This window comes from Amblyomma americanum, chromosome 4, assembly GCF_052857255.1.
Source record: "Amblyomma americanum isolate KBUSLIRL-KWMA chromosome 4, ASM5285725v1, whole genome shotgun sequence".
Lineage (NCBI taxonomy): Eukaryota > Metazoa > Arthropoda > Arachnida > Ixodida > Ixodidae > Amblyomma > Amblyomma americanum.
The window spans coordinates 141,790,866-141,816,995 of NC_135500.1; the positions used below are offsets into that span (position 1 = coordinate 141,790,866).

A 26,130-nucleotide genomic window follows, 5' to 3' on the forward strand; every position below is an offset into this window, starting at 1 on the left:
CAATCGTCAGCGATTTTCATAAAGAAGAAGAAAAAGATCACACATGCACAGCTGATAACTGTAAGTGATAAAGGGACTGAAGACAGACAAGGCTAGTGCAGAGGAAGCGGTTGAGATGATAATCAGGGCGATTGCATATTCACAACTTGCTTTAAAAAGGAGTGTCATATCGGGGTTTTCAGTTTCATAATATATAATCACTCCATATTAACCAAGTAATTTAGTGCGCAATCATAGCCGCAAAATAATGTAAACTTTGTTACAAACTAGAATATTGATAAAAATAAACTGGCGCAGAAGGGATGTGCATCATTCACATTATAGTCATTGTTGACGTGTTCACTACATAAGCGAATCCACATAAGCGATCGTTCAAGCTACATCTCATGCCTAATAAGTCCCTGTATTAGGATCTAGATAAAAAAAATAGCTAAACGCGCTTTAACGAAAAAAACACCAGGCAAAAGGCAAATAATTATCACAAAATATTAATAGAGGTAGGCTTCGGGGCATTTTATAGCTTTGTGGGAGCTGAAAAACTGCTTTTCGCTCGGGAAATGCTGACGTTAGGTAAGTCCTTTAGCGTGCTTGTGGACTCATAGCTGCCATAAATTTCTACCCGACTGCTGAGTAGGCAGGCCCGAAACAAAAGCGCTGCCACAGGCGACGGTGTCACACCAAGTCCTGAGAAGAAGCTTTCTTGAGCTCATTCGCGCGTTTCCGCCACTTGCAGGGCTCCCTATCGCTCGTTTTTTCTTAAGCAGTTGCACACTTCCTGCTGTTGTTTCTATTCTACTCGCTTTATCCACCCAGGGGACCAAGTGGCTGTGACGGTGGAGCCGAACAGCGGGTACGCTGATTTAATCCCGTGGAAGCCGTGACATTCTCATTTCAATGAAGGCGTCGTGGAAAAACTTTAACTTTTAGCTTGGCGTTAGAGAACTTGAGGTGGTCGAAAATTGCCGCGCAGCTCTACAATGGTGGTGGTGGTAGTGGTTTTATAAAAAAATAATAGTAAAAAGGAAGGAAAAGATTTTTGCTAGCTCCGGCATCTGCGATCGATACTGAAGCACCTGAGCTGGGGCAGCGGAAATAAAGGATAGCAGGCAGAATGGAGAAATGAAATGAAAGAGGTGAGGGGACAGGAAGAGAGGATAGGGGGAGAAGTAATATGTACAAACTATTTACACAATAAGAAATGTGTCCAGGTTGTGCGCGTGATTAGTTCATTTTAGAGGAAATTAAATCACACACGCGCACAGCACTGTGTTGGTTACAACTGAAGTGGGGCGTCCAGTTATTAATAGTTTAAGGTAGAACTCGCGGAGCGTTCGGTTACTGCGTGTAGCTACCTGACGGAGAACAGACGGGACGTCAAGCCCGTGTGTTCGAGGAATGCACAGAGGCTCACCAAAGTTCGCTCACGAGTGCGCGCACTGCCCTGCGGCCACAATAGCGTCTTGATGGAGTCTGGTAGTATGCCCTGCGCCCTATAGGCCGCGAGCATATCGCGACGAGCATCGGCGAACGCGGAGCAGCGAAGGAGCAGGTGTTCTAGAGTTTCTACTGCACCGCATCCGTCACACACATCACTCGTCGCGATTCCGTGACGCACCCGTCGTTCCCCGGGCCACACGCAGCCAATGCGCGCGCGGAGGATCATTGCACGTTGTGACCGTGTAAGTGCGCGACAGCCGGTGACACTGTCGATGCGCTCACCTCCCGCGATGCGTGGGTCGGGGTGCTGCTTTCGGAGATGGTCGTGCAAAGCACGGTTTTTTGAGTGGAGATGAGCCAGATATATATTAATGCTTAATTTTCTTCCTCGCTCTTTGTCCGGTTATTTCAAGTCTATTGTTTTAAAATATTCTGTTTTCATTTCATAACTTTTGGTTCTGTGCAAATTTCAGAGTACAGACATGTCCAAGTGAAAAAGACGCTTTTGGCTTATCCAACCAATAACCCCCCCCCCCCCCCCCTCCCTCTGAAAATGCTGTCACCCAAGCGCAGATAGCAGCTCGTATTGATTTTGTTCTGAACCAATAAAGCAAGAAAACGCATAAAGACGATGGGTAGCTATGCGCTGCTGTGCTGTGTGTAGAAAAGCTCACTGTAGGGACGAGATTTCAAAATTTCCTACTGAAAACAACACCTTCTGTCGTTCAAATTTCGCACCTAGTATCCATCGGCGAGAAGTCATGCTTTACGGTTTCTCGAAGGCTGACCAGCGTGGAGTGTTAGTAACAATTTTATATAAGAATTATAAAGAGCATTTGAGTTTCTTCAGCGAGCCCAATTGCTGCTTGGAGGGGCGTCGTGTGCCGTAGTTTTATTTTATATATTCATCCCAATGAAAAGCACTGAACAATAGCCACAGTGTTAATCAGTGGCACATTGCAGACATCCAGAAAGATATGTCCAGTAATGGCTGGTTGAGAACTATCTACTTTATTCTTTCGTTTTTGGTTATCACGAAATTTCTCGATCACTTGCTTTAATTCTCTTGTCCTAAACTGATATCTATAATATGACGGACGCCACATTGGAAAGCTCGAAATTAATTCGCACCCTTGGTGTTTTCAAGATACAACGAGACGAGTTTCGCATGAAAATGCGGGTGCTTTGAGACCAGCATAGGGAGAGAATTCCTCATCCTGACCGGCCGAACACCTCAGCAGGTGGTACAGCAGTGACACAAAATTTCTCACGTTCGCCTCCTCTCATGCATCAAGCATTTAAAGCTAATATTCAGTTCATAAAACAATAACGCGACCAGCGGTGCGTTCACTGTCGATATGACCGGCGCTCAATTTCACTCCGACTCTCAGGCTCCAGTAAAAAACGCCAATGCGCACCAAAAGCAGCTGACACGGCGGATTCCTGCAGGGGGCGCTCGTGCGTGAAGCCGGCAACTCGCTTTCTGGCTTTGATGCCGGCTGGCGCGCACCGCCGACGTGCGAGCGAGAAAGCAAAATGTTGTACCGGGAAATCAATTTTCCCTCGAGCCGCACGTGCGTAGCACCGCTGTGCGTTGAAGTCGGCCTCATCGTTCTTGCGAGCGTCCTCTCTGCGCTGTGTTGTAGTGCGTTGCTCTGCCGGCGTTGCATTAGAGTGAGCATTACGTCGCATTACGGGGAACTTTGCGACATTCGGATGGAGACAAAAAAGTCAACAGCAAATGCCACAATGCCAGTTTTATCTCCTTTGCATTATAAAAAAATGCCTTTTATTTAAATATCACCGTTTTACCGCTTTTGCAGAACCGAGCGCGTGTTTTATGAGCTGCTGACTATATAGACGAAATAAGAAGCACAAAAAATTCCTATTGCTATCGTGGTATCTTGCTGTTTGTTTGGTCGTTTGTTTGGTTTGGTTTATAGGTGTTTCACGTTCCAAAGCGACTCAGGCTATGGGGAACACCGTAGTAGAGGGCTCCGGAAATTTCGACTACCTGGGGATCTTTAACGTGCACTGACATCGCACAGTACACGGACCTCTAGCATTCCGCCTCCATCGAAATTCGACCACCGTGGCCGGGATCGAACGCGCGTCTTTGGGGTCAGCAGCCGAGCGCCATAACCACTGAGCCACCGCGGCGGCCTTGCTTGGTCGTTACAGGAAGAGTGAGCAGAGAGCAAATGGCAAAAATACTTAAACAGTATCTGTCTCATATATCGTTGGACACCTGAACCGCGCCGTAAGGGAAGGGATAAACGAGTGATTGAAAGAAGAAAGGGGTGCCGTAGTGGAGGGCTCCGGAATAATTTCAGGTGGTCGAAATTATTCCGGAGCCCTCCACTACGGCACCTCTTTCTTCTTTCAATCCCTCGTTTATCCCTTCCCTTACGGCGCGGTTCAGGTGTCTAACGATATATGGGACAGATACAGCGCCATTTCCTTTCCCAAAAAACCAATTATTATTATTATTATTATTATTATTATTATTATTATTATTATTATTATTATTATTATTATTATTATTATTATTATTATTATTATTATTATTATTATTATTGGAGTTGGCCTGAGTTGGCTGCCGATTTCTGTCCAAGCGATAATTTTACATTTAGTTCTATCCTTCCCCTCCTACGTTCACTACATTGATAAAACAGGCGCCGAAACCATTTACTAAAAGAAATACGGAGACGTTTAAACTGGAAACAACGAATACAGTTAGCAAAAATTTAGTCTGAACAATATTTTCGGGGCTTTATTTGAAAGCTTAAGGAGGGAAGAGGAGTGGTTAATTCGCTGACGACTTCAGTCTTAACGAAACCTAGCACTAAAATAAGGCACTACATCTACAGGCCTTGGCTGCTATGCTAGTTGATTTTTAATCTTCTAGCTCTTTTACAGTAATGCTTTTTATATGTGAACGATAATCTTTGTGCGCGTAGAAGACATGTAAAATGCACTCCCTGCACAATGCGCTCGTAAATATGTGTATGCGTGAAATGAAACTTATTTGAGATCGATGAGTGATGCCCAACAGAGGTTAGAGGTATCTTCAGGGTTTAAACTACGTCAAGGAAACTAAGACTCTGAGAAGAAACGGATGGCACACAGCGCAAGTCCCATACCTCTCCTCTTGAGTCTTCGTTTTCTTGCCGCTTCTTGGATCGCTAAACTGCTAGTCAGCTAAGCTGCAAGAGTCCGAATATAAGATAATAATAATAATAATTGGTTTTTTGGAGGAAAGGAAATGGCGCAGTATCTGTCTCATATATCGTTGTACACCTGAACCGCGCCATAAGGGAAGGGATAAGGAAGGGAGTGAAAGAGGAAAGGAAGAAGGAGGTGCCGTAGTGGAGGGGTCCGGAATAATTTCGACCACCTGGGGATCTTTAAATTGCACTGATATCGCACAGCACACGGGCGCCTTGGCGTTTTTCCTCCATAAAAACGCAGCCGCCACGGTCGGGTTCGAACACGGGAACTCCGGATCAGTAGTCGAGCGCCCTAACCACTGAGCCACTGCGGCGGGTACCGAATATAAGAGGAAATTGAATCAGCTGCAGGAAACACCGAGATTAGGGTTTAGATCTGGGCAGGTTACTTGCTTAAATATACATCGACCGAAGCCAAGTAAGAACTCCGAGGAACATACAAAATTGCACCGTGTTTGCTTTTTCACTCTTGTAAGATGGCTTGGTGATAGTTTTCTTCGAGTCTTGCTTCATATTTGTCTTGGGAATGCATTTAAAGTTTCGCTTCTTGAGATAAAAATTCAACAGCGAGGAAGCGAGTGTCTTGCACACTTCGTGTTCGTCTTTTCAACCTCTGCACACAATTAAGCCATGAAGCCAGGACGACGCCATGGCTGACCATGGCTGGGTTCCGCCACGCGACAGAACCAGGTTGGAGTGGAACGTGACTGTGTTTCGCGTGCAGCGCACAAGATAGAATACAGGGCGCCGTGAATAGAGAAAATGCCGGCCATTGCACAATGCGTGCTCGGTGGTTCTTTTCTGCTTACACGCACGAGGTTATTAATTACGGCGTGCTGTGGGTTGCTCTCTGCAGTCTTACATTCTCTGACCAGCACGCGGGTTCACTCCAGACTAAGAATAAAATAACAATAGTTCTCGCCACTCCCCGAATGAGACGCCTAGAGATTAATTAGAAGAATAGAGGGCAGTTCACCACACTGGAGTGCGCCCGTGTGGTGAGGAGAACTGGTGCATTGGTGCAAGTTGTTCTTGCATCTTGTTGGCACATAATAGAAAAGAAAGAACGGGAGAGAATACATTTTTATCTTACACCCTCTCTTCCATTACTCTGGTAATACAGATTCTTAAGTAGAGAAAATAAGAAAGATGATTTCTAGATTGTGTAAATGTTCGAAGGGAATCGCCATTTAATGATGCGTCTTGTAGAAATGGAAACCTGACGCGCTACTCATGTGCACACTGCCAACGCAGCCTCAGAATAAAGTGAAGCCATATCGGTCTGTGTCGCTTTAAAATGGCAAAACACTCCTAATCTCGTAACTTGTGTAACACCGAATAAAATTAAAGACGGGACGGTGACAGAACAGTTAAAAGAACGCTTTTTTTAAACTGCTTATTCTGCAGAAGATGTCACGCATAAGTACAAATACGAAGCGCCCGCTGGAAAGGGAGAGAAAAGGAAAAAGAAACAAAATTGCAGGTGACACTTAAGCTCTGCCTTAAGGGTATGACGCCATAATGTTAATGGGTTACTGCCCATATATGCAGAGTTGGGCATCCTCTAAATAACATTCATAGAGCCTTGGGAGTCCTCATACCACTCTCGGCTCAGTAGTGCAGCGTTTAAGCGATTCGCCACTGCCCTGCGATGGCAGGTGCTGCCCCCGGTGGCACATGTACGATCCAGGTTGCTGTTCCTAGCAACCTCGTGTGACCAATCAATAAATGAATTGCCACTTGCCACGGTGGGCAGTTTGCTCAAAATACGATGGTCATCAAGTCATCAAGTCATCAAAGGAAGCTTTATTTCATAATTCAAAAAAAATTGTACAAAATATTTGGACCGATAGCCTACATGGCTAGTGTGCGGTCCAATACAAATCAAGTCATTTAGGCATTTAGGCAACCACATAAATATGTAAAGTGAGAAAAAAATGAAAACAGCGAATTAACACAGCAAACCGATCGCATGTAAAAACAAGGCATTTTGGCAAACGTACAAGGAAGGTATACACCGGCATTTTAAGAAACACAGAAACACAAAAAGGAAATCACATGATTACTTGATTATGCAAGAAATATAATTTAGAAGATAGTTTAAAATTTCTGGCAAGCTTTATTTCCAATGGCAATGTATTCCAGACTTTCGTCCCAATGAACTCAATCTCTCACCGTATGTGTTGTGTTGGATTGGAAGATTAAAATTACCATTGGCAGCATGTTTTGTGTTGCGAACAGGCGAAGTGAATAAGCTCATCGGGAGTGGAGAGTTAGTTGTTAACATGCAGTTTACTAGAAGGGAGATTTTGTAGTCGCGTAGGGCGGAAAATTTTAGTACTCGAACTTCTTCAAACAGATTGTTACTTGGATGATGCAATGGAGAATATGTTATAATCCTTAGTGCTCGCTTCTGTAACCGTTGCAGAGGTGTGATGACGCACAAGGTTATGAGACCTAGCAGGCCCGCCTAACTCGTAGGTTGCTTCTCTGGAGATTTTAACGCGATTACCGATAACGGCCCTGTTGCGCAGAAAATCCGGTGTTAGCATTGTCGGCGTTGTGAGCGATAAAGAGGGTGGCTCAGACAGCCATCCCCGGAGAAGCAACCTAAGCGGTCAAGTTAGGTTATGTGACCTTGTGGGGTCTTCGTAACCTGCCCACCGGGTTTTGAGCAAACTAGCCACCCTGGCAGGCGGCAGTTAAATAATGGCTGATTGGGGGAGAGGTTGCTTGGGAACTGCTACTTGGGTCGTTAAACACCCATGGCTGCCAGAACCTGTTATCGTAGGGCAGTGGGGCAACCCTTAACCACGGCACCATTACACAAGGAATGGTATGAGGACTCCAAGAGGAGATACTACTGTAAAGTTGAGAATGACCAATTCAGCATATATGCGCATTAACTCATTATCGCTATCGTGTCTGATCCTTAAGGCGGAGCTTAAATGTCCCCTCCCATTCTTTCGCGGATTTTTTGGTCACGGTCAACGACGACAACGCGGACGACGACGCCATATTTCATGCCACACGAGCTCCCTATCGCTATCGCGTTAAAAAGGTACATCTTTAATGACACAAGGTGGTAGCAGCAAGGTCCTAATCACCACCCATTTAAAAATCCTAATCACCACCCATTTAAAAAACTTAGCTGTTTCTTGGTCAGTGTAAGTGAAGGCATGCTTACACACCCCTCTCCTGCACGAGCATCTTAACCGCCTCCTTTACCGGTTCCTTTAATTTATTCGCGCTGTTACATAAGCTGCAATGAATCAACTAGCCCAGCAAGGAACCATTCTTAATCTCGGACCCACTTTGAAATTTTGGATAAACACAAGCTTCAGATAAAATCTGTTTCGCTTATTTTATCGAGAAAGAAATTCGTTTCAGCTTTCAAAAGGAACACGAATTTAACAGCGTCATTCGCGCCTTTTTATATACAAATGCCAGTAGAATAGTCAGCTCGATTTTCGTCCTCTGTAAGGTTATATGAAACCATGTTCCAGTTACTTCACGGCGCGTTCCAGATAGAACTAGGTCACTGCTCGCTAGAGGAAAAGGAGACTAGCGCCGGAGCAGAAGATGCCTTTTCTTTTACAGCCGTTGGTCAAGTGACCATTGGGTACGCGACATCTGGGAGCCAGTATCTTGAAAGTCCGTTTAATCTGAAACTTTTCAACGTCGCAAGTGCAGGAAGGCGCGTTTGAACAGTGTTGTTTCTCACACGTATCCACCATGTATTTAACTTTTTCTCTCTGTCGATAGCGATGTTACGGGCAAGCGACGGCTGGGTTGAACGAAACAGTGCTCCATGCGCACTCGCAAGTGACCTTGTTCTGTTCTTCGGCAAGAAACACCTTAGAAACAACCGATGGGATGACGGCTGCATAGTCCTAATCACTCTGCCGAAGCGAACGACAAAGCCGACTGGGTAAAAAAAGTACATTGGAGGCTCCTAAGAGGTGACGGAATAGACTACAGTGAGTATGCACGTAGTTTGCGAAGTCTGTCTTGTTCTGTCGTCAAGCAGAGCTGCTTATTCCGTGCCCTCGATGAACTATACTGGAGCTCAAGATCTGTCGTTTCGTAGCGATAGGTTCTGTGATTCGCACGGAATCATGAAGCTTACGCTGCAACTTGCATTTCTTGCATTGCTTGCGCGACTTCCAGGCGAAATGCGATAATTCTTGAAAATTACACAGCTTTGACCAACCACTATGCTTTCCGGATGGGGATGGCCGACAGCCCTGCCTGTGAGAGCTGTGGTTGTGAGGAGACCATCGCTCATCTTCTCTGTGAGTGCCCTGCATTTGCGAGTGCAAGACATACACTGTGTTGTGCCCTGGACCACCTCGATCCTCGCCCATTAACAGAGCAAAAGATCCTCGGTCCGTTGCCACAGCAGTCGACTGTCCTCAAGGCATACAAGGCACTGTTTGCCTACTTGAATGCGACTGACAAATTGTGACAGCGTTGTGCGTGTGTGTGTGTTATGCCTTTTTTCCCTTCCCTCTTCCTCCGTTTAGTCCCCTAATTCCTCTTCCCCAGTGCAGGGTAGCCAACCGGAACCACACACACACACACACACACACACACACACACACACACACACACACACACACACACACACACACACACACACACACACACACACACACACACACACACACACACACACACACACACACACACACACACACACACACACACACACACACACACACACACACACACACACACACACACACACACACACACACACACACACACACACACACACACACACACACACACACACACACACACACACACACACACACACACACACACACACACACACACACACACACACACACACACACACACACACACACACACACACACACACACACACACACACACACACACACACACACACACACACACACACACACACACACACACACACACACACACACACACACACACACACACACACACACACACACACACACACACACACACACACACACACACACACACACACACACACACACACACACACACACACACACACACACACACACACACACACACACACACACACACACACACACACACACACACACACACACACACACACACACACACACACACACACACACACACACACACACACACACACACACACACACACACACACACACACACACACACACACATATATATATATATATATATATATATATATATATATATATATATATATATATATATATATATAGCTGAAAGTGGTGCAGGAGACAAATGCATCACAAGAGAAATAACGGAATACTGTTGGACTTTTTATCGCCCTCACGGAAAAATAAGGATAGCGAAATAGTAGCAGAGTTGTTGCACGACAGACGTATCTTTCATTAGCATCGAACTGATTACGTAACGCGTAGACATCCGTTTATTTCAATCGCGCAATGGGCATTCGCGCGTGGTGAAATACGAGGGCTCTAAATCACCCACTTTGAACCAAGTAGCGCGTTCATGCGCGACACAGCGAAAGAATGTCTGGCGCGCGCTGCGCGAATCACCCGGGGGAGCTCAGCGGAGGTCGTACGAAAGCACACGCAGCTTCAGAACCGAGGCAAGGCTTTCGCTCCATCCTTCGCGGTCAAGACAGCGTGGCCGAAGCCACCACTCGAGCCAGGCCGGACTCGAGGTCGTGGTATCTAGCCACTCGCGATCTCGCGGCTGCACGGGCAGCTGACGCCACTGTTACGCAAGCTCTGTACTGGGCACTTCAGAAAAGTGCAGCACTGTAGGTGCCAGACGTGGCGTCAATGCTAGTATTCCTCGGGACTGGCCGAAGGCCGGTAGGCAAAGGAAAACCGTCAGCAATGAGCACAATGTAAAAGGCATTGCTTACAGCAAACCAACGTTAGGTGCAAATACTCTGCGCATTCTTCCCCTTGGATGACACCAGCTCAATAGTTACCACGACACTGCACCGCTTTAGTTGCACGGAGTAAGCTGGGGTTCATGAAAGCTGTTCTGCGACCTGGTTTGCGACGCGCGACGCTGGAATGACCGGTATTTCCCGGCTTCTGTCCGCTCATCGCTCCGCCCCCCGGTGTCGTTAATCTCGGCCCCCGCAAGCTACGGTGTGAGGCACTCCGCGCCGAGTTTCGGGGCAAGGGGCAGACAACCACGCTGGTTGTCGGTGTCGTCGACCCGTAGCCATTCCTCACCGCCTATAGAGACTAGCCGCCGAGCTCTCGCCCGAGGACTTGCTCTCGGTGGCTCGAGTTGGCCCCCCTCCCTCTTGCTACGCGGACAGCTACCATTTCCTTAGGCTTAGCTGCGTTCTTCAGGGCTGAACGAAGTTCGTCGATGTTTGCGTCTCGCGTGTTTCTTCGCTCTCGCAATTTACTTTTTGGAGCCTTCTCGTTCATATTGTGCAACGAAATTGGTGAACGGTAGATGTTAAGCGGCTTTATGACTGGCAGTGATGACGAAGGGCAGTTTGTAGCTTGAGCTGCTGCCTATTAGCATATCTGAATTCGGAGCGTAAGGTCTATCCCTCACGCACAGTGAAAACCAATAGGAGAATAGGAGGTGAATTTGCGCCCAGTGGCAGTTATGGGAAAGGAAACATGCAGTTATAAGGCCAATTTAACCGCGCTGTGTACGTGGATATGATCTGTTCGGGCGAGTAATTGAACTGGTGTCGCTATAAATCCACATATTTAACAGTAGTTTAATGCCAGTTACGCCATTTTTACTTGCTGGCGTATGCCAGGAGACAGCTGGCAGGAAAAGCGGTGACAAAACTAGCATGCGATAATGTATCTTATTACGAGTGAATTATAGCAGTAAGCAATGGCTTAAAATACTTTTTTAATAACATCAAATTCGCGTTGTTGTTCAGTGAACTACGTACAGTCACCTTGGAATAGACTCTAATGGTGACTGGAGGTCTCGAGGTATTGTCTTATGCTGTTCCCATTTACTCGTGGCCGTACTCGCTAGAACTGCAAGCTTGAAACATGGCGACCTACAAAGGACGGTAATTTGAATCTTAAAGAGCGGGATTTGTCGAACCTAGCGAGAGGCATATTTTGACTTCTGCGCGAATGTGCGCGGCCAGTGATGCCACATGTCTAACATTCTTCTACAAAAAAATTTGAATAAAAACAATTGTAAGGTACTGTTACGGCAGTATTGAAGGCAATGGTCCATTCTTGCGTTGTGTTACAAAATATTTCTTTTAAACGTTTTCTATCGTTCGCATCGAGCAGTTAAGACTGCAATAGGAAACCAAAGGGGAACGCTTTTGACGAAAGCAAAATTGTTGATGTTAAAAAATGCTAGCCTGTCGACGAGAGATCTGCGGATATACTAATTGTTAAAGTGTAATCTGACAATATATTAAAAAAAAGTTGCGCTCATAATCTCTATCCCGGTTTAAAATGCTTCTGTCCAGAATTGTTGGGTATGTAGATTCAAGACCAGAGACGCATAACTCTCCGTACATTTTCAAACCGAAGACGTGAGGCCTTATTTTTATAATTTATTTTTCTCATTTCTTATTCTTCATATTCTCTGTTAGTTAGATCTGTTTTTGATGCCGTTACTTGTTAGCGCTCGGGTCGGACATTCCAGGCTAAAGGAAACAGTCGTAGTGAACCCTTACAAATACAAAGTCACGATATAAACAGTAAAGGGAGCGCATATCGTGCTTACACGCTATTTGAAATAACAAAAATCGTACAAGTAGCCAACATAAAAGGGTGCAAAATTCGTGGCAGAATACTCTTCCACGAAGAGGAATGTTCTAAAATATGGCTCCTTATAACACGCGCCTACCGACTTTAAGACACACCGGTGGTCGATATAAATCCGATGGCCTTCTTTAGAGCCTGCCTCCTACTCCCGAGAGTAAGCTGGAACGTAAAGGGAAGGTCATTAATATAGCAATAGTGCCCAAAACAAATGGAAAATTACTAGTACACAATACACGTAAAAACTGCGTTGTTATGTGCGGAGCCATTATTCGTTACTAGCGTTTGGACTAAGTTTTGAACCAGAACGTGCGCTCAATTTCTGATGCCCCCCATTTATTAGCGAACGCCGTGGCCATGACATGATTCAGCCAGCTCCAGCAAGAGCGAGGTGACTCGAGAACCTATTCGCACTCTTTGTACTTCGTTGCTCTTTTTTTATCGTTCATTCGTTGTAGTGCATTCAGGCCCCCCCTCACAGTCTGCAGAGCAGCAGGTCACGTTCAAACCCGCGGTACTTCATGCTGGCTGTGCGAAAGTACTTAGCGAACGCTCACACCACCTGACAGCCACCACCATCAGCGCGAACGTCAAAGACGAGATAGAGTAACCCCGCCGAGAATCGCCGCTCACATCCATCCCGGTGCCCAGAAATGCTCTCGCCTCGTCGGTGAACACTGCGAGAGGGCGCCTTGATTTACGCGTCCCGAAGGGTCACTTGATACCCATTCCTGCTTCACGGCGTTCGAAGGCTCCTGATGACCTTCGTCTTCGCATCGTAACGCTTTCTTCGTTGAGTGTTACTGACGTAGTTGTAGTGGGTATAGCCCTGGTTGCTTTCGAGCAAAGGCTTCGCTCCGTAATGCGCCTGTGTATAGCCTCAGCAGTGGCCTGCAGTCAGCTCCTGCGCGGAGTGCCTGCCCTGCTGCCTCTGTACCGCTCCTTTCGTCGGTGCCGTACACTTAATCTCTTGACACATGACCCCCTCCGCGCCGCCAAACACTCGGCGTCTCGACATCTCCCGCCAGAGCTTGCATCATCTCGGCTTGCCCCACCTTTCCGCCCTTCTGGACCGAGCATCAGACATCCGCATTCAGCTTACTCCGAGCATTTTTTTCCTTAGCAGGCAATGTCTTGCTGCGTGCAACACCGGACTCGGCAGGAACGGAACCAGAGGCAAAAGAGACAAGCGAAAAAAAAAAGAAGACAGCGCAGTAGAAGTGATTCCGCGGACAAGATCCTAGCGAATGCACCACGCCTTTCATCTCCTCTCATTTCCCCAGAAACTCCTGTTATTCGTTTCTTTCTTTTTTTGCGGTAAGTGGGGCCTCATCTCGACTCGAGTTATTGCTTCCTGGAGATTCTCCTTTTTACAGTGTTTTTTGGTTTCTCTAACGCGCCCTCCTGTATGGTTGATTCAATGCAACCTGCTATTCCCTTTCCTATTCGGTACTGCTCTCGCTAATTTGTTCTGTGCCTATTTTTTTTTTTTTTTTTGCCTAGAAGCTGCAGACCGAAGGGATTCCTCATTCGATTTTCTTTCCTATCCTTTCGGGGTTTCTGGGTCTTTATTTTTTTTCTGGCTCTCTTCATGGAGAAGACGCAAGGATGGGTCCGGAGAGAAAGGCGAGACGGAAATAACTGCAGGCTCGCATTTCCGACAAATGCCTTTCCCCGAAGCAGCTGAGCAAATGCGCTCTGGGCCGAGACACGTCACTACGCGAAGATACACGATCCCAGACAAGAGCCCAACAATGAAAAAAAGTTGGCTCATGTACGCGCACTGTTGAAAGAAACCATCAGAGAGACTAGCTTTCAGTTGGGAAATAATTTGTAGGGGGAGAGGGGAGGAAGAACTGTCATTAGAGATGTATTCCTAAATGTATCGCTTTGTAACGAAAGACAACAAATAGTTGGCGCCATTTTTTTCATGTCCTGGGTTGTGTACATATTCCTAGTGCTCGCATAGTGCTAGCTTTACATGAAAATATAGATGCAACCTCGAGCTCCAAAAAAAGCAATTTTCTTGCATAACTAACGTTAATACTGTTCTGAATGTGTTAGCCAGTAACATTTTTCTCTTTTTAATAATAATAATAATAATAATTGGTTTTTGGGTAAAGGAAATGGCGCAGTATCTGTCTCATATATCGCTGGACACCTGAACCGCGCCGTAAGGGAAGGGAGAAGGGAGGGAGTGAAAGAAGAAGGGAAGAAGGAGGTGCCGTAGTGGAGGGCTCCGGAATAATTTCGACCACCTGGGGATCTTTAAAGTACTGCTAGTCCTTTTTCGCAGTGTTTTATTAAAGTTCACCGCTACTTTCAGTAAAGCTTTATTAGTTTTTCGCAGACGACGACAGCGCAATCCATAAATCTTTTTACGCTTGCAGTATCATCCTCTCCCGGTGGAGATGTCTTTGTTAGTGCGTGTGTGCATGTGTGAGTGTGTGTGTGTCTGCGTGTGTGTGCGCGCGTGCGTGTATGTGCGTGTGTGTGTGCGCGCGTGCGCGTGTGTGTGAAGCCGGCACGCCCCTGGCGGATCCGGACAGCTTTCTCCGTCCCGGAGGAGAGGGTACCGGAAGGTGCCTCCTCCTCGGTGCATCCCCCTCAGGGCTTCTTCTACCGGTAAATGTTCGTCTCCAACCTGCGAGCTGCCATCCACTCACCCACCTGCACCCTTTACCTACCTCTATTCTGTAGAAGGCTCCAGCTACCAGACGGCCGCGCAGGAACGGAAATAAAAAGCGACCGTGAAATGAAATTTAAAGACACATTTGGAAGCCGATCAAACTAAAAGCGTAATGTACAACCAATACTTCTGACTCAGATTTTTCGTTCCCCATCGTGTGATTGCCTTTGAAATTTTAGCCATTTTTAACCTGGTGTTTTAAAGAGAACATTTCCAAATGTTTCTGGCCTGGTTAAAATAAAAAAAGGCTTTCAGGAAGATACTCTAAACTGCTGCGGACGTGAGCTTTTTTTTGAAAAGGTTACTTATTGAAGGAATTAACTAAAATTTCTTAATTCGCTTTTTAATTAGCACAGCGTAAGGCTTAGTTCTCAGACACGGACACGACGACGTCATATCAGTTTTTGAAAAGATGCAAAAAGCCCTTCTCTAAAGCCCTGCAGCGTAAATAAATCTTGTGCTTTTTTTTTGGAAAACCATAACTGAATGTATGAAGTGAGCAGGAAGTTCAGTACACACGCAACTTCCGCTGGTGACGCGGTTCGAAGCCTACTGCGCCCAATGTGAATCGTGTGCGCTATTCTGCTACAGCATGCACTTTCTTTAGCTTGGTCGCTTAGAACAAGAAAAAGGACAGCCCTCGCCATTTGTGTAAGCGACGGTGGAAAAGAAAGGAAAAGAAACGAGAGTAGGAGAAATGGAAAAAAAAAAGAGAACACAGACGGTTTGAATGCGGCGCCATTTCAACATGTATCCAGCGGGTGTTGGGTCTGCACTCAACTTTCTTCGCGCCTCATGTCTTCTGTTTCTATTCATGCGGAAAAGGTAATCACCTGATTTTCTCGCACTGCTGGGATTTACATGATTTTTTTTCTTTGTTTGAAAGATTTATATGACATCGTCATGCCAATTATGACTAGGAACTCGACATTGTCGATTAAATACTTTATTTTTAAGTGTTTAGTTAATAAGCTCTACAACTAGCGCCAAAATAACAAACGCATGCCGCCACTAAGAGTGAGTTTCTGTAAATGCCCCATTTGGGGCACCTGTGTTTAAAAATTACGAAAGTGTGCTTCAAATATCCCATACAAGTATTAATAATTTTCTTCAGGGTAAATGCTGAATATATACAGTACGTTTGGTACGTCGTAGTATCTAAGCCGAGATTTTCTGAGAAAAAGAAAAACAAAACATTCAGGTAGCCGAAATGTAGTAAAGGAAAAAGAGGTCGGAGCCGAATATAAGAGCACATGAAAAGGGTAATTTCAGAGTGACACAGCACTTGAGCAATAAATGGGTGACAAAGTAACCTTCAAAGTACCTGGCAATGGCCTAAAAATATTAGTCGTCTGAATGGTTGGTTTATGGGGGTTTAACGTCCCAAAGCGACTCAGGCTATGAGAGACGCCGTAGTGAAGGGCTCCGGAAAGTTCGTCCTCCTGGGGTTCTTTAACGTGCACTGACATCGCACAGAACACGGGCCTCTAGAATTTCGCCTCCATAGAAATTCGACCGCCGCGGCCGGGATCGAACCCGCGTATTTCCGGCCGGGAGCCGAGCGCCGTAACCACTCAGCCACCACGGCGGCTTTAGTCGCCTGAATAGTTTGTAGCAAATGGTTTCTGAAGCAAGCATTAGTACTTCGCAGAGTCTTCCATATATGTTTTTTTTTGCAATGAGTGCCGCCCTGCCTGCGCTAGCCGCAGCTGCCACGAGACGATTGAAGACTCACTCTGCGCATGCGTTGCATTTGGTGCGGAGAGGTTATCTCTATGCTGTGCACTGTACCATGTTGATCCTCGCCATCTGCCGGAGATGGAGGTTCTCTGGTGATGGGAGGAGCGATGGTCAGCTGTGAAGGCCTGTCGGGCACTGTCCCGATTATTGAGGCCTCCGGGCCTATGACTTTGTACGCGAAGTCCTTAGTTCCTTACTAATTATCAATTAAATTATTTATTCATTTATTTTTTTATTTATTATGTCCTCAAATACCCAATTAAGGGTATTACATGAATATTTTTTGGGGGGGGGGGGGGTACGGCAGTTATTATAGAGAATGATTTGCGACGGCAATCTTGAATTTTTGAAGATCTGTTAAAGAAGCGATGTGGCCGGGAAGGTCGTTCCAGTCCGGGGCAGTACGGAGAAAAAATGATTTTTGGAATGTTAGCTATGTGAGTAATATAGCTTAACACTCCTCGTTTTTTAATCCATTCCTCTTTTTCATCCAGTGCAGGGTAGCTAACCGGTGCCTTCTCATGGTTAACCTTTTCCCTTTCTCCCTCTTTCTTTATTGTGAACGCTGTGCCTTCCTGTAAGGGAAAGGTATTGCAGGTTTGATTTTTTTTTTGGTCCTTAAGATTCACGGTTTATCTATATTTAAACATATAAACTGACTTCACCGAATTCTTCACCGTCACTAGTACGCTCGCGAAGAAAACTGCACGTGCGTGCACAATGACAAAGCAAGCAGCAAAGCAAAGCGACATATGACATCCTTTGATTTGTCATTTGTTAAAGTTATTACTTGGAACCCTGGATACAGCATTAAAGATCGTCGCCGCTCGGAATGCAAACTCGTTCCAGAGCATGAGAAAGGCGGTGGGGCTTGTAATCTGTTGCAAATTCCTTGAAGCTGCGTGCGTCTGTGAATAAAAAATAAATAAAAGAAAAATAATTTTTCAATTATCAATGGTGATGTCGGCGCGTATATGATCGATCAAGATGGAGTGAACGCGCTTTTTGGAAATTGGGAAAACGATCACGAAACTATCAGCCCAAAAATGTTCCTTCATTGGGTCCCAAATCAAAAGTGAAGATTTGACTCATAAGTGAGATCTGTATCAGGGCTTAAAAACGATCCAGCAGTGGTTGTTCTTGTTGGTCTCTGGTGGATTGGCACATACCAACAGTGGTGTATTTATTGGTAAGGGTGCGTTGCACATTCAAACAGTTGTGACATATCGACGTAATTGAGGTAGACAGGCTTTGATGTAATTTTGTGTGAAATGAAACAATTTTGAAAGTTATAACTAACAAAAGAATCTTCCTGACGGAATTATGTAACCATGAAGATAGTCGCACACTGTTTTTAGGACATATCCTCTGGCGTTTGCTCGAAAGGAGAGATTTTCGACAGCAGATAATTTGTGAACCCAATCTGTGCGTGCTTATACATAGGCCATACAACACCAGAAAACAGAGCAAGGTTGTCGTAAATATGGGGCTAGCTAATCTAGGAATAGGCTTTAAACCTTTCGGAAAATTTGGCACAGTACTGAAACCGAGAGTTTAAGCCTCCAAGAGCAGCACAGCGTTAGCGAATGGTTTTGGTAATAGTTACTTGCTACAGACAAGAGGCAAAATGAAAAAGGGGATAGATCAACTGCCGAATACGTGTGGAGGCCATTACTCAAGAGTGAAACAACGGAGCGAAGCAAAGGAATAATTATTTATTCCACATCAGGGGCCTCATGAGGCAAAGGTTAAAAGGCAGGACGATTCCTTACGTTTCTTTATGAGAAAAAAATTAAAATCGTGTATCCTGATTAGGCATATCCTGCACCTAACGTTTACAATCCCCTTTTGAGATTGCGACCACTAGGATTTAAAGCGGCTCATCTTCAGGTTTTCCTTTCTTTAGGTTTTCCCATCGCGCTGAATATTTTATATTAATTCCCAGTTTTTTTAGCGCGGCACTTGCCCAAACTCAAAGAAAATGAAGGTGGACAGTTCTAAAACTTGTGCTAAACACTAAAAGTCAATGAACGCTGTTTTAAACCACTGTGACACAATAGTTTGGCGACCGCAATGGCGCTACGAGAGCGCTGCCTGTGTGCAATTACCAACACTGCAAAAGCAACACCACATCTAAGCGAGCGAGCACTTCACACTGTCGGAGATATGCTGCGCTGCTCAAGTCCAGAACGGGCTCTAACAAAGCGCTGTCGCCAAGCACAAGAAAACGCTTCATGAGCAGAGTGGCAAACGCGCCGGTATTTTGCGAAAGTACTTTCGTAGTAATGATAAGGCCCATAGTCCTTGTGCTTACCATAGCGTATCGACGCAATTGGAAGCGAACAGATGCGAATTTCGTTGCGGCATGAGAGATCGGTGAGAGCCACTGCAACGTGGTCTGTGCAAATGCGACGAGGCTCGCGAAAAGTTCGGTTACGTAATGGCTGTTCTTGGCGAGCAGACGTTTTTATCGCTCGCCTATTATTGATTGTGGCGTGTTGCGTCGTCAAATCTTGGGCTCCGGATAACCACGTAGCTCGCTTGCGCAAGGTGTGTTTTTCGTTGACGTGCGGGAGCCAAGCTTCCCTGGGGCTGTATTTCTAATGATTCTTTTTCCGGTATCAATGGCAGTTTATTATTGATGAGCACCGCCTTTGAGAGGAGAGCCGTTGGCAGTCGTGACGTTACCGGCTAACGGTGATAACCTACAAAGGGGCAAAAATTAATTGAGAGAATGATTAATGAAAAATACAACCTCTGATAGGGCTGAAGATTGCGCGTACGCCAGACTACGAGCATAAGTTTATTATTGCTGAATGCTGACCAGGGAAAAACGTAACAAAAGAACACGAAAAATTACAAGTGTACGCTTAGAACTTCTTTCCGAGATTTTATATTTTGTTACGGACAGAAAACCGCGCTCTCTGACAGTGAGTCCTAACTCATGCACCTCAACGGTTTTACCTGTTGCGAAATGCGACAGACACGAAGACCGAGTCATGCTTGACTTCTTTTCGGGGTCGATAATTCTGCCTGTGTCCCCCTGCACGATGCGGCGACCGGCTCCACTGGGCACGAAGCGCTTATGTAACATTGATTATGGTACTGCGATAGGGTCTATTGCGTCGAGATCGAGCGCTGTGTGGAAACTCTTTCTCCGTCTCGTGGAACATGTCGTCAATGCAGAGAATATGAATGACTTTGCATATCACCAAGAAAGGTCGCTTTAAGCCTTCTCAAGGAGCCAACAAAACGTGAGAAGCCTGTAGACTCCTCAGATTTCAGCCGAGGGTGTCTGAAAGTATGGGCGTGCCAAACAGAGCCAATAGTAATGGTGCTCACCATTTCATTTTCTCTTTTTACATAGTAACACTGACCCTGCTTTAGTCAGCCTTATCGCTTGTGCTGATAGACAACAATCGATCGCAGAAAGGTAAAGAAACTTTCGCTCTCTTAGGTCTTTGGCTGCTGGCTTATCCTCGAAACTTCGTTTGCGCTTGAGCACGAACAAATTGTTGTCACAAAATTCGGCAAACGAGAATCACCGTCACCGCCTGAGAAAGCTACATTAGCCAACATTTCTATCGGTTTGGCTTGGTTTATGGGGTTTAACGTCCCAAAGCTACTCAGACTACCTCTCGCACTACTACACCGCGCAACACAGTCTCTATACACTAAAACTTCATTTGGAAACAAGAGGGGAATCAGCCGGGCCAGTTGGTGCATGACAAGAAAAATTGAAAGAGCTAAGGACGGGACAAAGTGAAAGGAGGCACACACGCCAGCGCTACTAACAAATGAAATAATTTTACTGCGACAAGAGCAATATATAACAGAAAGGGTATAAACTGCGCGAACAAGACGGCACGAGAGGCACACATATCGACAGACAAAGCGCAGATTTGTGTGCCTCTCGTCCCGTCTTGTAGTTTATACCCTTTCTGTTCACCATGAACCAACTAGCCCGCCAGAACGTCCTTCTTCAGCAATATATACCCATGGGAAACGCCCACTGCATAAAAACATAGACATAAAAAATAAATAAAACAGTAGCAATGTTCTACGCATGCTCAGTCATCGAGTAATCTAATCTCTTTTCTTTTCAGCGTTAAGGAGGGCGCTCTGACACAGGTTTTCTCTCTGCAATGAATAAGATAGGCTTCATACATTTCGCGCACACTCTAATGCTGGTACTTTCTTACAACCGTGCTTTTGTCAATGGTTGCCTTGCACTTGCATGTGGCCACGTGGTCGTGTAAGTTTTTTTCTTGCGCCTTCTTTTAAGTCTTTGTTATGCTCCCGTAGCATATCGTTCAGGCAACGTCCTGTGTGTGCGACAAGTTGTGAAAAGAGTTAAGTCGAGCATGCACAGTAACCCAGGAGCAAGAAGACCAAGCAAGCATTGTTGTTATTCCCTACGTGCATGGAGTAAGCCATCCTTTGAAAAAGGTCATGGGCCGGGCCAACGTGAAGCTCGTCTTTTCTGCCCCCAACAAGTTGGAAAAGCTTTGCAAGTTTGTAAACAAGGATCGCTCATCGTCAAAACAATGCGAAATGAAACATGAAAAGAAGTTCGCAGACTGCAAAAAAGAAGTCGTATATGAGACACCACTATCATGTGGGTCATCTTACATTGGGCAGACAGGACGTTGCCTGAACGATAGGCTACGGGAGCATAACAAAGACTTAAAAGAAGGCGCAGGAAAAAACCCGATCCCGTTGCCACACGCAAGTGCACGGCTATCATTGACAAAAGCACGGATCTAAGAAAGTACCAGCATCAGCGTGTGCGCGAAATGTATGAAGCATATCTCATATTCTTTGCAGAGGGAAAACCTGTGTCAGCGCGCCCTACTTAACGCTGTAAAGAAAAGAGGTTAGATTCCTCGATGACGGAGCATGCGTAGAACAATGCTACTGTTTTCATCTTTTTATGTTTGTATGCAGTGGGCGTTGCCCATGGGTATATATTGCTTTTCTCGCAATAAATTTCTTTCAGTTGTTAGTAGCGCTGGCGTGTGTGTCTCCTTTCACTTTGTCCCGTCTTTAGCACTTTCACTTTTTCTTGTTCATTTGGAAATATTACGAGAGCCAGTTTTCGAATTCTTGGCACACTGTACACGCACGCACATACACACGCACACATACGCAGACGTCTGTGTTCCTTTCTCTCTCTCTCTCGGTGTCTGGTAGAAAGAACGGTGTAGAGCGAACAGAGCGATTTTCGCAACCTGGCTACAGAAGCAGGAGTGGTTTGTGAGAGGGCGCTTCTTCCGCAAGGCAGTCCCGACGTGCTCCCTTTACTCGCTGATCCCCTAATCCCGGGAGGCGTTCACCTCTGCTAGCGTTGCTTGCTGCGAAAGACGTGTCGCGAACAGGAGCGCGAAAATAGAGAGACGAGGGATCGCTGCCTGGCGCCTCATTTCTTCGCCCGTTGAGGACAGCGAAAGATAGCAAGCGAGGAAATTAAGCCCGAGGTAAACAGGACCCGTGTCCGTGAACCCAAGAGCTAACGCTGCAGGCAGTGCAAACAGCCGCCGACAGCGTCTGAGAGGCCTTAAGCCTAATGCTATTGACAATGGCCCATTTCTGGGCCTCAGAGGGAAGCAGCGTAGTGAGCCCCAGAATGAGCACGGGTGGCGCATGTGAAAGAGTCCAGCCGGTGTGTTAGGTATTGCCAGAACAGCAGCACAAGTTTGAAATGCTAAATGAAAAGTCCCATCCAATCTCTATTATTATAAGTGTATCGACACCTTAAGGTATCCGTCACTTGTTACAAAATCGGTAAGCAGAGCGAGAAATGTAGTAAGAGGTTGGCTAACAGCGCAATATATCAACCTCGCATGTGGAAGCGACCGTTCGCGTATGATGGAAAGTCAGGCCCGAGTTCGAACTTGCATTGCCTTGAGTAGTGTTGAAAACACGCAAAAACGCATGTTGACTAAGGTATTGAGAGCGAATTGTATGAGCGAACTGAGGCTCGCTCAGAGAAGAAACTTCTCGACGGAATTCCGCACACTTCGTGGTCAGCGGAACAAAAATGTCTCAAGATGCCGCCCGAGCTCTGTTTAAACATGACTGATTACATTCTAGATGACTGCCGAGATGCATATTATTTTGTTAACGCGTTACACTACATGTGATAGAGTACATACACTGGCGCTCGTGACGACATATAAATACTTCATGATTTGAGCTACAAAAAAAAACATTGTTCAGTGCTTCGAAGAGTAGGAAGCACAGAATTTCTGTTCGACAATAATCGGGGTACATGTTATGTGGTACTTTTTTTTACTGAATGACACAGCTGCATCGTTCGGACCACTAAGATCAAAACTTCTGGCTCCAGGTGCTCTAAGTAAAAGTGTACTGCCAGTGCTTAATGATGGTAGCCCCCATATAAAGATCTTGCTTTATTTGAGCTTGCGTCCTGTTCTCCGTATTTGAGACTCGGGCTAGTTTTCACCGACGTCTGTGCGTGAAATTCAAGCCAACCGTTCACCAATGTCTAATGGGGCCTGTACTATATCACGCTACCAAACAGCGCGTTGATCCGTGATGAAAAGCAGGCATTCTAACAAAATCTCGGGCAGGTGCATTAAGATTAGCAGCGAAATTCTTACGCAATGAAGCAATGGGTCTACGTGAAGTGAAGCAAATATTACGCCCGATAATAATAATAATAATAATAATAATAATAATAATAATAATAATAATAATAATAATAATAATAATAATAATAATAATAATAATAATAATAATAATAATAATTGGTTTTTGGGGAAAGGAAATGGCGCAGTATCTGTCTCATATATCGTTGGACACCTGAACCGCGCCGTAAGGGAAGGGATAAGGGAGGGAGTGAAAGAGGAAAGGAAGAGAGAGGTGCCGTAGTGGAGGGTTCCGGAATAATTTCGACCACCTGGGGATCTTTAACGTGCACTGACATCGCACAGCACACGGGCGCCTTAGCGTTCTTCCTCCATAAAGACGCAGCCGATTTACCAACCACGGTTTCGCGGCGTAGGCTAGGCCCCTTCCACACGGCCACATACCTCTCTGCTGTGGAGTGCACTTGGCCACCGAACACTACTTACACAACAGGCGCGACTATTGCCCCCTATGCTCAGGCTCTAGGAACTTGTAGCTGTCACCACATGCTTTATGCACATGCTTTGCGCCTGAAGGAGCAGCTACAGGTCGGCCGAGAGCGACTATATATGCTTGTGAGAATTTTCATCGTTTGCAAAGAATGCGCACTCACCACCTCGGACGTGCGAGAGGCGGCTCTTGACGAGTCCCACGCTGTTAGATGCCACGCACCGGTATGTGGCCGAGTGCACTTCCGGCCGGAACTGCGAAGGAACGAAGGCCGGAAGCACGAGGGAGCCGTCTGACCGCTTCTCCCGAAGACCCGGAACCTGCGCACGGCATCAGAGAAATGTTTGTGAGCTCATGGGCTGGCGTAATTAAGTGTTCAAGGCATCCAAAGTTAACACGCCCAGTCTCTTCACCAGGCCCAGCGTGGAGGAGGGACTGTGGTGCCCTCAGGATTTTCACGCTCCAAAAAGTAAAAAAAAGGAGAGTCGGTCTCGTTTTCGACTGTCCGGGAAGCTTACGCGTAACTGAGACCCTCCGCATACCTTGGCGACCATTTCAGAGGTGCGCCAATGGTGTACTCTTGGAAAAGAGCCTGCACTTCTGAAGAGTGTGCCGATTGAAGGGTTTGAGTTTTCATCTCTCCAAAGTGTCCGCGAAGTTTCTAGTAAGCCAGTTTACATAATCATTTCTGATACTTGTGTGGAGAATGAAGTGGGCAATTTTTTTGTTGTTGAAATTTGTTACTGCTCATCTCACTTAAAGCATAGGTTTGCAGCTTCGTGTAAATTAATAAAATAAAAATACGAAAGTTACTCACCATATTTAGTGCACCATCTTTGCTCACGTACAGCTGGCACCGAGACACGACTTTCTATCCGGTACTCTTGCATATTTTCGTACAAACAAACAACGGGTGCTTTTCTCATATGGTAGCGACAACCTGATGCGCAATATAGCAGGCCTACGCAAAAAATTGGTCGTCTCAGAAATTTCCTTGGCTACAACGCAGATGTATAATTCAAGCAATATGTTGTCGGCCAGCATGACATCCTATATTCTTTCCTGGTTCTTGCTGTATGTACTCAAACGAACCTGTTCAGCTCCACTTGCCCCAGTTGAAGGGTACGCTTAACTTAGAAATACAATTTTCTAGGCGTGATATTACATTCGACGCTGTTGTCTTGGGATTAGGTGTCTTTTTGGCAAAACGAGTGATGTATTAGATACTGTTTCTACATACAGTAAACAAGTAGACATGAAGCCAGTAGATATAAAGTGAGCAGGAACATCCGATAGATTTGTGTTGTGTCGGTGACAAGCGATATATTTTCTGATGGCCGTGTATTAACAGTTTGTTTTACGCTGTGAAATATATGTTACAGGCACAAATTAGGTTCGGGACGAGTTATTTGCAATGAACTTTGAGCATGCAGTCTCAAGAATAAAAGTGTTTAGGCGATACCGTACCTATATGCAACATGATATTTTCATGTGACCTGTCTCTGAGAAATGCTCTGCCTAAAAATTTCCGCCCACAACACGTACTGGGCAGGCACCGGTGGTCATTGGTGGGGTAAGAGAAATTGAAATGGTATTCTATGTACACATTTGCTGGGTGCTGAAGCAAGACACCCATGCAAGGTACCGACCGTATGGGTGTCGCATCAGTGTCGGCTAGTTCCGGGTGTACACACTTACTGTACAGCGATGGCTGTACGATAGTGTTCCAGGGTGGTTGCTTTCTGGGCTAGGTGGTTTATGGTAGCTTATATGGCAGCGCGAATAAAAGGAAAGGACGAGGACAGAGACAGAGCGAAAAGAGCGCCAACTTCCGACTTTTTATTCGGAAGAAGATGCCGCGCATATGTACAAATACGAAGCGCCAGCAGGAAAGAGAAAGAAAAAGTAAAAAGAGTAAATGGATAACCATCAGCATGGATGGTACACGGTAATAGCACCAAGGTCCAAATCACCAGCCATCTAAAAACTTTAGCTTTTTCTTGGTCAATGTAAGTGATGACATGCTTACACACCACTCTTCTGCGCGAGAAATCTTAGCCGCCTCGATTATCTCCCCACCTTAAGCATCCCAGGAGAATAAACAGTTGGAAGTCAGCGCTCTTTTCGCTTATGCTCTGTCGGCGCTTCTTTCTTAATGTTATTCGTGCTGCCATATAAG

General features: G+C 45.7%; 1 protein-coding gene across 1 annotated transcript in view; it reads right to left on the reverse strand.

The window, feature by feature from the left end:
- Positions 1-26,130, reverse strand: part of LOC144128452 (cell adhesion molecule Dscam1-like) — a 294,038-nt gene that overhangs the window by 164,372 nt on the left and 103,536 nt on the right. Inside the window, exon 3 of the mRNA XM_077661869.1 lies at positions 24,115-24,271. Within this exon, the coding sequence (XP_077517995.1) occupies positions 24,115-24,271 (157 nt within the window). The remainder of the gene's footprint in view (positions 1-24,114; positions 24,272-26,130) is intronic.